We start from the raw sequence: 12,988 nt of genomic DNA, 5'->3' as shown, positions 1-12,988 counted from the left end.
GTTGTTTATCTAGGTGTTTATTTGTCTATGGTTGCTAGATTGGTTCCCAATCAGAGGCAGCTGTTTATCGTGGTCTCTGATTCGGGACCATATTTAGGTAGCCATATTCCTTGGGTATTTGGTGGGTTATTGTCTATGTGTAGTTGCCTGTCAGCACTTGTTATTGTAGCGTCACATTCATTTTGTTAAGTGTTCTTCATTTAATTAAAAGAAGAATGTATTCTAATCACGCTGCGCCTTGTTCTCATCGTTACGACGAACGTGACAGAATAGATGAGCTTTACCACCTCCACTAATTTGCCCAGCCAGAGAATTAACCAAATATAACCTACAGATGGAGATTCAGTTAAACAAAATCTCATTGATTGATTAAGACAAGTCAGAGGCTTTTTGTTGGGAGTAGGCCTAGGTTACTAGAGTGACTGCATCAGAAGAGCAAAAATAATCCAGTTATTAAACTACATAACATGCTGACAAAATGTTCAGATCAGTGATAATAAATGAGCCAACCAGACAAGATGATCATGAGCAGCCCTCACCTCAACTTAGCTAACATTTCACAGCCTAATTGTAACCTAACCAATATCCAAACAGAGAGTCAGTAAAAAGAAAACAATAACCCGTTTTTCATCCAATCTTCATAAAGTACACTATACAAAATTATGTAAACACCCCTTCAAATTAGTGGATTCTGCTATTTCAGCTGACAGGTGAATAAAATGAAGCATACAGCTATGCAATCTCCATAGACAAACATTGGCAGTAGAATGGCCTTACTGAATAGCTCAGTGACTTTCAACATGGCACATTCATAGGATGCCACCTTTCCAACAAGTCAGTTTGTCAAATTTCTGCCCTGCTAGAGCTGCCCCGGTCAACTGTAACTGATGTTATTGTGGAGTGGAAACGCCTAGGAGCAACAATGGCTCACAGAACAGGACTGCCGAGTGCTGAAGCTGCCTCTAGAAGCAACATCAGCACAATAACCGTTTCTTCGGGAGCTTCATGGCCGAACAGCCGCACACAAGCCTAAGATCACCATGTGTAATGCCAAGCGTAGGCTGTAGTGGTGTAAAGCTCGCCGCCATTGGACTCTGGAGCAGTGGAAAAACGTTCTCTGGAGTGATGAATCACGCTTCACCATCTAGCAGTCCAACGGACAAATCTGGGTTTGGCGGATTCCAGGGGAGGAATAATGGTCTAGGTCTGTTTTTCATTGTTCGGGCTAGGCTTCTTAGTTCCAGTGAAGGGAAATCTTAACGCGACAACATACAATGGCATTCTAGACGATTCAGTGCTTCCAACTTTCTGGAAACAGTTTGGGGAAGGCCCTTGTCATGCTGAAACAGGAAATGCCCCTATGCACAAAGCGAGGTCCATACAGAAATTATTTGTCGAGATCGGTGTGAAAGAACTTCACTGGCCTGCACAGAGCCCTGACCTCAACCTCATCGAACACCTTTGGGATGAATTGGTCGCAGTTGTAAATGAGAACTTGTTCTCAACTGGCTTACCTGGTTAAATAAAGGTGAAAAAATTGGAACGCCAACTGCGAGCCAGGCCTAATCGCCCAACATCAGTGCCCGACCTAACTAATGGTCTTGTGGCTGGAAGGAAGCAAATCCATACAGCAATGTTCCAACATCTATTGGAAAGCCTTCCCAGAAGAGTGGAGGCTGTTATAGCTGCATAGCTGGGGACGAGCAGGTGTCCACATACTTTTGGTCATGTAGTGTACATGTTGGATAAAACAATTGTCACAACAGGCCTGATGGAAACAGAAGATTTGTTGGTAAACTTTCCAAATGTCGACAAAACAAAATACACTAGACAAGGTGGGAGCTTTTTGTGTCTAATTAAATTAATTATGTGAGAAATGTTGGTGGAAACGCTTTTATACGCAAATATTGATATAATAACCTCGTCAGGAAACCATGCAGTTTACTAGGCTACAGATGAAATAAGTTATGATGAACTTCAGTGTGGTGAAAGTGCACGGCGATGATCTTGATGCTCCTTTCCAATAAATTTAGAGGCTCTTATTCTGGTGACATGATGATCGATGCGTGACTGCTGTTTGACAAACAAATATATTCTCACTGTTGTACACATTGAATTTGGTACATTAATTACTTTTTGTGTGCACTATGTCATCAAGACTGATTTTTTATCCGCAACAAGTCCATTTGGTGGAAACACACTGGTGGGAAAATGTGCATATTTCCTTTATGCGGTTTTTAGAATATTCACAAGGAAATCTGTCGCCAATTGGATGGCAACCTTGATTTGTCAAGAGTTCCACGTTGTCTGAAAACAGTGCTGAAATAGTTGACAACACACAGGTAGGCTCATGCTATTTGAGTTTCATTAAGCAACAATCTTATGCCTTCAATTGCATTAGCCTACTTTATTCCCATATTTTTGTTATTCAGTGATATTTATTCTCACAGTAATTCTTTATGGATCCATCGTGTTGTGGTTAAGAAAACAGTGCATGTGGTGGGCTATATGCAGAGATGAGTGAAGTGACATGCCTCACAAAGTTTACAACTGCCAGGAGGATAGAAGTAATGGGTGCAGCCTAGCAACCATCAAGAGCTAAAAAGCGTAGTGCAAGTCAATGCCACCTTGGTTTGAATACACTGAACAAAAATATAAACGCAACATATAAAGTGTTGGTCCCATGTTTCATGAGCTGAAATAAAAGATCCCTGAAATGTTTCATATGGACAAAAAGCTTAGTTCTCTCAAATTTTGTGCACAGATTTGTTTACATCCCTGTTAGGGAGCATTTCTCCTTTGCCAAGAGAATCCATCCACCTGACAGCTTGCGGCGCCGACAGAGATGTCCGCCTCGCTTCGCGTTCCTAGGAAACTATGCAGTATTTAGTTTTTTTACGTGTTATTTCTTACATTGGTACCCCAGGTAATCTTAGGTTTCATTACATACAGTCGGGAGGAACTACTGAATATAACAGCAACGTCAACTCACCATCAGTACGACCAAGAATATGACTTTCCCGAAGCGGATCCTGTGTTCTGCCTTTCAACCAGGACAACGGAATGGATCCCAGCCTGCGACCCAAAACAAAGACGTCGTAAAAGAGGGAAACGTAGCGGTCTTCTGGTCAGACTCCGGAGACAGGCACATCGCGCACCACTCCCTAGCATTCTTCTCGCCAATGTCCAGTCTCTTGACAACAAGGTTGATGAAATCCGAGCAAGGGTAGCATTCCAGAGAGTCATCCGAGACTGTAACGTTCTTTGCTTCACGGAAACATGGCTCACTCGAGACACGCTAACGGAGTCAGTGCAGCCAGCTGGTTTCTTCACGCATCGCGCCGACAGCATCTTTCTGGTAAGAAAAGGGGCGGGGGCGTATGCCTTATGATTAACGAGACGTGGTGTGACCACAACAACATGCAGGAACTCAAGTCCTTCTGTTCACCTGACATAGAATTCCTCACAATCAAATGTTGTCCGCATTATGGACCAAGGGAATTCTCTTCGATTATAATCACAGCCGTATCCATTCCCCCCCAAGCAGACACATCGATGGCCCTGAACAAACTTTATTTGACTCTTTGCAAACTGGTAACCACATATCCTGAGGCTGCATTCATTGTAGCTGGGGATTTTAACAAGGCTAATCTGAAAACAAGACTCCCTAAATTGTATCAGCATATCGATTGCGCAACCAAGGCTGGTAAAACCTTGGACCATTGCGATTCTAACTTCCGCGACGCATATAAGGCGCTCCCCCGCCCTCCTTTCGGAAAAGCTGACCACGACTCCATTTTGTTGCTTCCTGCCTACAGACAGAAACTAAAACAAGAAGCTCCCGCGCTCAGTTCTGTTAAACGCTGGTCCGACCAATCTGATTCCACGCTTCAAGACCGCTTCAATCACGTGGATTGGGATATGTTCTGCATTGCGTCCAACAACAACATTGACGAAAACAAAGGAGATGACCGTGGCCTTAAGGAAACAGCAGAGGGAGCACCCCCCTATCCACATCGATGGAACAGTAGTGGAGAGGGTAGTAAGTTTTAAGTTCCTCGGCGTACACATCACGGACAAACTGAATTGGTCCACCCACACAGACAGCGTTGTGAAGAAGGCGCAGCAGCGCCTCTTCAACCACAGGAGGCTGAAGAAATTCGGCTTGTCACCAAAAGCACTCACAAACTTCTACAGATGCACAATCGAGAGCATCCTGTCGGGCTGTATCACCGCCTGGTACGGCAACTGCTCCGCCCACAACCGTAAGGCTCTCCAGAGGGTAGGGAGGTCTGCACAACGCATCACCGGGGACAAACTACCTGCCCTCCAGGACACCTCCAGGACACCTACCCGTTGTCACAGGAAGGCCATAAAGATCATCAAGGACAACAACCACCCGAGCCACTGCCTGTTCACCCTGCTATCATCCAGAAGGCGAGGTCAGTACAGGTGCATCAAAGCAGGGACCGAGAGACTGAAAAACAGCTTCTATCTCAAGGCCATCAGACTGTTAAACAGCCACCACTAAGATTGAGTGGCTGCTGCCAACACACCGACTCAACTCCAGTCACTTTAATAATGGGAATTGATGGAAAATATTTCACTAGCCACTTTAAACAATGCTACTTAATATAATGTTTACATACCCTACATTACTCATCTCATATGTATACGTATGTACCGTACTCTATATCATCTACTGCATCTTTATGTAATACATGTATCACTAGCCACTTTAACTATGCCACTTTGTTTACATACTCATCTCATATGTATATACTGTACTCGATACCATCTACTGCATCTTGCCTATGCCGTTCTGTACCATCACTAATTCATATATCTTTATGTACATATTCTTTATCCCTTTACACTTGTAGTAGTTATGGTAGTAGTTATGGAATTGTTAGGTTAGATTACTCGTTGGTTATTACTGCATTGTCGGAACTAGAAGCACAAGCATTTCGCTACACTCGCATCAACATCTGCTAACCATGTGTATGTGACAAATACATTTGATTTGATTTGATTTTGATTTTATATCAAGAAGCTGATTAAACAGCATGATCATTACACAGGTGCATCTTATGCTGAGGACAATAAAAGCCAACTCTAAAATGTGCAGTTTTGTCACACAAGACAATGCCACAGATGTCTCAAGTTTTGAGGGAGCGTGCAATTGGCATGCTGACTGCAGGAATGTCTACCAGAGCTGTTGCCAGATCATTTAATGGTAATTTCTCAACTATAAGCCGCCTCTAACGTCGTTTTAGAGAATTTGGCAGTACGTCCAACAGGCCTCAATATCGCAGGCCACATGTAACCACGCCAGCCCAGGACCTCCACATCCGGCTTCTTCACCAGCGGGATCGTCTGAGACCAGCCACCCGGACAGCTGATGAAACTCTGGGTTTGCACAACCGAAGAATATCTGTACAACCTGTCAGAAACCGCCTCAGGGGAGCTCATCTGCGTGCTCGTCGTCCTGACCAGGGTCTTGACCTGACTGCAGTTCGGCGTTGTAACCAACTTCAGTGGGCAAATGCTCACCTTCGATGGCCACTGGCACGCTGGAGAAGTGAGCCATTCACGGATGAGATCTTGAGGCCCATTGTTGTGCCCTTCATCTGCCGCCATCACCTCATGTTTCAGCATGATAATGCCCCCCCCATGTCGCAAAGATCTGTACACAACTGTAGACCAACAGATGCATATTTGTATTCCCAGTCATGTGAAATCAATAGATTAGGGCCTAATGAATGTATTTCAATTGACTGATTTCATTTTATGAACTGTGACTTAGTAAAATCTTTGAAATTGTTGCATGTATCGTTTATATTTTTGTTCAGTGTAGTTACTATAGTTACTGACCCGCTGTAGTTCCTAGTGTCTACTATCTATGGTAACTCGCCCACTGTAGATCTGAGTCTGTACTATGGTAACTCACCCACTGTAGATCTGAGTCTGTACTATGGTAACTCACCCACTGTAGATCTGAGTCTGTACTATGGTAACTCACCCACTGTAGTTCTGTGTGTACTAACTCACCCTCTGTAGGTCTGTGTGTATCAGAGCACTATTGAAGTCGGAAGTTTACATACACTTAGGTTGGGGTCATTAAAACTCGCCTTTCAACCACTCCACAAATGTCTTGTTAACAAACTATAGTTTTGGCAAGTCGGTTAGGACATCTACATTCTGCATGACACAAGTAATTTTTCCAACAATTGTTTACAGACAGATTATTTCACTCTATCACAAATCCAGTGGGTCAGAAGTTTACATACACTAAGTTGACTGTGCCTTTAAACAGCTAGGAAAATTCCAGAAAATTATGTCATGGCTTTAGAAGCTTCTGATAGTCATTTAAGTCAATTGGAGGTGTACCTGTACCTGTGGATGTGTTTCAATGCCTACCTTCAAACTCAGTGCCTCTTTGCTTGACATCATGGTAAATCAAAAGAAATCAGCCAAGACCTCAGAAAAAAAAAAATTGTAGACCTCCACAAGTCTGGTTCATCATTGGGAGCAATTTCCACACGCCTGAAGGTACCACGTTCATCTGTACAAACAATAGTACGCAAGTATAAATACCATGGGACCACGCAGCCGTCCTACCGCTCAGGAAGGAGATGCGTTCTGTCTCCTAGAGATGAACGTACTTTGGTGCGAAAAGTGCAAATCAATCCCAGAACAACAGCAAAGGACCTTGTGAAGATGCTGGAGAAAACAGGTACAAAAGTATCTATATCCACAGTAAAATGAGTCCTATATCGACATAACCTAAAAGGCCGCTCAGTAAGGAAGATGCCACTGCTCCATAACAGCCATAAAAAAGCCAGACTACAGTTTGCAACTGCACATGGGAACAAAGATTGTACTTTTTGGAGAAATATCCTCTCGTCTGAGGAAACAAAAATAGAACTGTTTGGCCATTATGTTTGGAGGAAAAAGGGGGAGGCTTGCAAGCCGAAGAACACCATCCCAACCGTGAAGCACGAGGGTGGCAGCATCATGTTGTGGGGGTGCTTTGCTGCAGGAGGGACTGGTGCACTTCACAAAATAGACAGCATCACGAGGAAGGAAAATTATGTGGATATATTGAAGCAAGATTTCTAGACATCAGTCAGGAAGTTAAGGCTTTGTCGCAAATGGGTCTTCCAAATGGACAATGACCCCAAGCATACTTCCAAAGTTGTGGCAAAATGCCTTAAGGACAACAAAGTCAAATTATTGGAGCATCACAAAAGCATGTGCGAGCAAGGAGGCCTACAAACCTGACTCAGTTTCACCAGCTCTGTCAGGAGGAATGGGCCAAAATTCACCCAACTTATTGGTGGAAGCTTGAAGGCTACTCGAAACGTTTGAACCAAGTTAAACAATTTAAAGGCAATGCTACCAAATACTAATTGACCCACTGGGAATGTGATGAAGGAAATTAAACCTGAAATAAATCACTCTCTACTATTATTCTGACATTTCACATTCTTTATTCTTAAAATAAAGTGGTGATCCTAACTGACCTAATAAAGCAAATTTTTACTCTGATTAAATGTCAGGAATTGTGAAAAACTTAGTTTAAATGTATTTGGCTAAGGTGTATGTAAACTTCCGACTTCAACTGTAAGTGAGCAGAGTGGAGCTGGAGCGGAGTGAGGAGCGGAGGCTGCCCAATTTGACTGGAGCGCAGAATGAGATTCCCAAAGGCTGGAGCGTCAGCCTTCTCGCCCGCTCCAATTTCGCTCACTTCAGGAGCTCAGGGCACGCCCCCGGCCCAGCATGCATTTGTAGTCTACTTGTGTGCTGCTAGAGCCACTTGCTTTAGCTACTAAATATTTTCATAAAGAAACTGATAAAACACACAGGTGCAAAATCAAGGTGACTTACAAAGATGAGGACCAAGAGCAAGAGAGGGAGTGTGTTGATGTGGTGTCCACAACTAAATAATCATTGTGGAATCTAAGGACACATCTCAAATGCAGAAAGAAAGAGGTGCGTAGATAACTGTGTCATTGTAGCTAAGTATTTATAAACAAAAAATCTGACCTCTTAAAAGTTTAGGTCATTTTTGTTCTATTATCTATACAATAGGCCATCATTGATTTTGGCCCAATAGGCCTGGCATATTCCCAATTTCAAAGAGCTTCCCTTTTGATTGGGTTATTTTGCCTAAAAACCTTTAGGACTACTTAGAGAGAGAAAAAAACAACAACTCTGCATCTCTGCCCAGGATGGCAAGAGTGGCCAAAAGGGTGTTAGCATCCCCAGTGGCTCTGCAAGTGCAGCGAGGGTACCCTGTGCTTCTGGACTCCAGGCACCATCACATGAGCCTGAAGCCGCAGACTGGCCAAACTTGTGTTCTAAAAATCTATTTAAAGGCACTGTAGACTGAGTCTAATAAGGCATTTTTCGTTTCATTTGTATTTAATTGTAAGTAAGTCACAGCCTATATGTGCAATGTATAGACTATAATGATTTAATAGATCAAAATGCTGTTTAAATGTTGAACACTTTATGTCCCTACCAGCCAATTGTGTCGCACTTGCAAATGCTTCACAATGTATTTCTTTGTATTAAAATACTTTTCATTCAAATCAAATGGTTTGGTTTCAATCCTTCAAAACCAAATGGTACTGTAGGTCCAGGTAGTTACAATAGATGGGTTTTGGTTCAATTGTGATTTTAATGAATTAAGCGAATTAAGAGCAGCATTTATTTTTAGAGCGGTTTTTAGCGGAGCGGTTGGAAAGGAGATGGAGCGCCAGAGCAGTGCTCCAGGAGCAATGAGCGGGATTCCTGACCACTCAACTCAAGATCACATACTCTGGAGTGTAGTAATTCTGTGTGTACTAACTCACCCACTGTAGTTCTGTGTGTACTAACTCACCCACTGTAGTTATGTGTGTACTAACTCACCCACTGTAGTTATGTGTGTACTAACTCACCCACTGCAGTTCTGTGTGTACTAACTCACCCACTGCAGTTCTGTGTGTACTAACTCACCCACTGCAGTTCTGTGTGTACTAACTCACCCACTGCAGTTCTGTGTGTACTAACTCGCCCACTGTAGTTCTGTGTGTACTAACTCGCCCACTGTAGTTCTGTGTGTACTAACTCGCCCACTGTAGTTCTGTGTGTACTAACTCACCCACTGTAGTTCTGTGTGTACTTACTCACCCACTGTAGTTCTGTGTGTACTTACTCACCCACTGTAGTTCTGTGTGTACTAACTCACCCACTGTAGTTCTGTGTGTACTAACTCACCCACTGTAGTTCTGTGTGTGACCAGTAGGTGGTGCATGTCCTGCAGCTCTCTCTCCAAGATTAAGTTATTGAATGTGAAGAAGGCCACGCCCCTCTTGGCCCTGGCTGCAGCCATCAGCTGGACCAGAGCTGGGAGGGGAAAAACAACCAATCACAGTATAATTTGTGAATTTTCAAAGTGGGTCTATGTGGAATATCCTGTGGGTAGAGTTGAGTTATTGTTTGGGAGTTAGGAGTCAGGGTCAACAGTTAGTGGTACCTTTAACTTAAGGGTCAAGGGTTAGCGGTTAACAGTTAGGGGTACCTTTAAGTAAGGGGTTAACAGTTAGGGATACCTTTAAGTTTGGGGTCTCCATTGAAGGCTCCGCAGCCCCAGTTTCCCGTGGCGATGTCAGGAAGGAAGTCTGGGTAAGTGTTGTCATCTGCCTTAAAGCCACAGTACGCCTGAGGGAGGATATTACAGGACACCACCAACATCAGATTTATCTCCAGCCCTGCTCTAGCTAGCACACCTGATTCTACTAATCAGCTGTAATCTGGCCCCTACAGGAGAGGAGGGTTGGCTCTCACCTTGTTGAGTTCCCTGGTGACCTGTTTCATGTTGTACTGTTCTCTCTGGTGTCTGAAGTGGAGAGCATCCATGGCCACAATCTGTCTGTGTAGCCTATGCCACTCATCCCTGCAAACACAGGCAGAGCAATCAGGGACTTTAGTGTGTGAGTGTGTGAGTGTGAGTGTGAGTGTTCACCTCTTAAAGTTGTCTCTGTGAGGCCCTTCCCACTTAAAAGTGTCACTGTAGCCACTGTAATGACTGAACTGTTGAGAACCTACAGAGAGAGAGAGAGAGGGGGAGAGAGAGAGAGAGAATGTGACGGAGTGAAAGGGAGATGATAACCTGTGATCACACACACACACACACACACACACACACACACACACACACACACACACCTGTGATGAAGAGACACTCATTGTCTCCTAGTTTCTCAGTGAAGAGTCGAGATACGATGAGTTCAGGGTTCATCAGGAACAGAATCTCCTCCTGAACCAGACCTGAGCCCAACACTCCACCTCCTATCATGTTACAGGCAAAGTCCACCTGCAACACACACACACTCTTAGCATTACAAACTCACAAATTCACAAACACATACAGCATTACACACACACACACACACACAAAAATTCACGAACACACACTTATACAGTGTTACACACACACAAGCCAGTAGATGTCACCAACCTGTAACATCCCTGCTCCCTGTTCCTCTATGCAGCCTGCTGAGCTGACGTGGAGTTTAGGAACAGTCTCCTTACAACTGACACACAGAGAAAGACAAGAGGGGACATATTAGGAGGGAGTGAGTGAGTGAGTGAGTGAGTGAGTGAGTGAGTGAGTGAGTGTGTGTACCTCCCCCAGTGGGGCATGTCTCTGTCTCTGATGTAGCGCCTCTCAAAGGTCACCAGTCCACTGGGCCTGGTCGCTGTCATGGCAACAAGGGTCAAAGTTCAGACAGGTAAACCTGGTTCCCACAGCCACTATTATCAGAGGGTATTCCTCATCGACACTCATCAGACGGTCTTAAATAGGTTCCTGTAACCTACATTCTGTACCCTACAGTACACTACAGCACTTGTATTCCAGTCATTATAGTGACTATAGTAGTGTGTGGTAATAACGTACCTGGGTCTGTGACAGTGTGGAAGTAATGAAGGAGGGCTCTCAGCTTCTCTCTCTTCCTCTCAGACCACTTTTCAAACAGACTGACAACACAGAGAGATAGAGTGGTCACATGTTATCATCTGTTGAAGTTGGAATACTTTGTGTTTGTCTCTATGTGTGTGGGTCCTCAGTGGAGTTTGTTGTGTGTGTTCTGACCTGTTAAAGTTGATGGTGGGGTAGTTGTGGTACTCTGCTCTGGGGTTGGGAGAGTTGCGGTGGGGGAAGGTGCAGTAGAAGGCGTTGGCCAGCAGACAAGCTATCTGACTCTGGGACAACGTGATAGACTGAGTCTGGCCCTTCTTGAGTAGAGGGATAGCCTACACACACACACACACACACACATTTATCAGACTGAGTAGAGAACACACATTCAGTACCTCTACAATGTGTACCCTACATAGTCCACTACCTCTGTGCCCTACATAGTCCACTACCTCTGTAGGGTCTCATGGGGAGACCTATCCTTTTCTTAATTTGATTCATTATTTAAATAAACACCCTTGAAACTGAGCTAATCCTACTCTGTCCGTGTCTGATCTGTGTAAACGTCTTGACCAAACCCCCTGGTCTGCCACAAGTGGTGGAGAATGAGGGCACTCTGATAACGTGGTCAGATCAGGGTTGACATTTACACAGCATCAGCATGGACAAGTTGATAGCTGAGTTCGTCCGGGTCCAACAAGCACAACAGGCGGTTCAGGAACGAAAGCTGGAGGAACAGCGATTACAAAACATCCGCCTCGTTGAGGAAATCAGGAAGCTGCAAGGAGGAGCGTCTCCCAAGGTCACCCAATCACATCCCAACCAATTTTTTATCAAGCTAACGGAAGACGATGACAGAAACATACCTCTGTACGTTTGAACGGACAGCGCTACTGGAAGGATGGCCAAGTCTGCTGGCCCCGTTCCTCTCTGGGAATGCCCAAAAGGCGTATTGGGACCTGAACGACGAACAGGCAGCTAACTACGACGGACTCAAACGGGAGATACTCAGCCGCTACGGGTACAGCCTGGCCCACAACAGTTCCACGACTTGAGGTTCGTACCCAACACATCCCCCCGAGCCCAGATGAGCGACCTACTGCGCGTTACCAAGGTGTGGCTCCTAACCGACGTATCCACCCTCTCCATCCTAGACAAAGTGGTCCTGGATCACTTCCTATGGGCACTAACCCACGACATGAAGAGGGCAGCGAGTCTATGAGCGACCCATACTTTGGAGGGCCTCCTGGAAGCAGTGGAGACGCATCAGAACACTCAGGCCCTGCTGAGTGGGAGCCAGGCCGAGTTGGCGACCCATGCGAGGAGTCGGAAGGACAGCCCCACTGCTGTGGACCCCGAACCAACCATCGACAGGGCCAAAGGACGGAAAACCCCTGGAGAGACGGCTGGGATAGGGCCAACCCGCCACCGACGACCCCAGGTAGATGGAGACCAAAGGAGGTGTTTTTTTGAGGGTGGCGCCAGGGGACACGTTGCCTGGAATTGCCCGGCTCGAGAGGAATCGATGCCATCAGCAAGCCCCGGAGGCAAAGTGGGTTACGCAGTGAACTGTCACCTCCTGTTGGTCACACCACGAATCAACTGCACCCATGGTCCCGGTGAATGTTGACGGACACGACACGGAAGCTCTATTGGACTCCGGAAGTATGGTTACCCTCGTGACCAAGAGCCTGCTGAACCAGGAGACTGATCGTGGTAGGGAGATGTCCATTTCCTGTGTTCAAGGGGACACAAAGCGGTATCCAATGTGCCCAACATCGTGACGCCACAAGGGAGTTGCCAGATGGGGACAATTCGGGACGGCCCAGTGGGAGGATCGTAACTTGAAAGCCCGCAGCCCAAGGGGTAGCGGTGGATGGACAGCTACGTCTGGGGGTGAGTGACTGGCGATACCTCCATTTCCAGATCAAGAATAACCTTTTGTATCAGGTTTCGCGCCAACAGGGGGAACTTCGAGAAGTATTGTTGCTGCCCCAACGGTACGTGGGAACCGGT

At 45.4% G+C, this 12,988-nt stretch overlaps 1 protein-coding gene across 6 annotated transcripts in view; it reads right to left on the bottom strand.

Annotated features, from left to right (window-relative positions):
- Positions 1-12,988, bottom strand: part of pargl (poly (ADP-ribose) glycohydrolase, like) — a 40,641-nt gene that overhangs the window by 2,493 nt on the left and 25,160 nt on the right. For all 6 annotated transcript variants that reach the window (XM_021601938.3, XM_021601940.3, XM_090234006.1 and 3 more), the window contains 9 exons: positions 11,147-11,307; positions 10,952-11,031; positions 10,679-10,751; positions 10,511-10,586; positions 10,219-10,366; positions 10,016-10,094; positions 9,838-9,946; positions 9,603-9,711; positions 9,268-9,396 (listed from right to left, as the gene is read on the bottom strand). In XM_021601938.3, coding sequence (XP_021457613.3) covers positions 9,268-9,396; positions 9,603-9,711; positions 9,838-9,946; positions 10,016-10,094; positions 10,219-10,366; positions 10,511-10,586; positions 10,679-10,751; positions 10,952-11,031; positions 11,147-11,307 — 964 coding nt within the window. The remainder of the gene's footprint in view (positions 1-9,267; positions 9,397-9,602; positions 9,712-9,837; positions 9,947-10,015; positions 10,095-10,218; positions 10,367-10,510; positions 10,587-10,678; positions 10,752-10,951; positions 11,032-11,146; positions 11,308-12,988) is intronic.

The sequence above is a fragment of the Oncorhynchus mykiss genome, chromosome 5 (genome assembly GCF_057628025.1).
Source record: "Oncorhynchus mykiss isolate SJ-2025 chromosome 5, ASM5762802v1, whole genome shotgun sequence".
NCBI lineage: Eukaryota > Metazoa > Chordata > Actinopteri > Salmoniformes > Salmonidae > Oncorhynchus > Oncorhynchus mykiss.
Note: the sequence above shows the minus strand (reverse complement) of the source record. Positions and strands in the feature narration are given on the sequence as shown.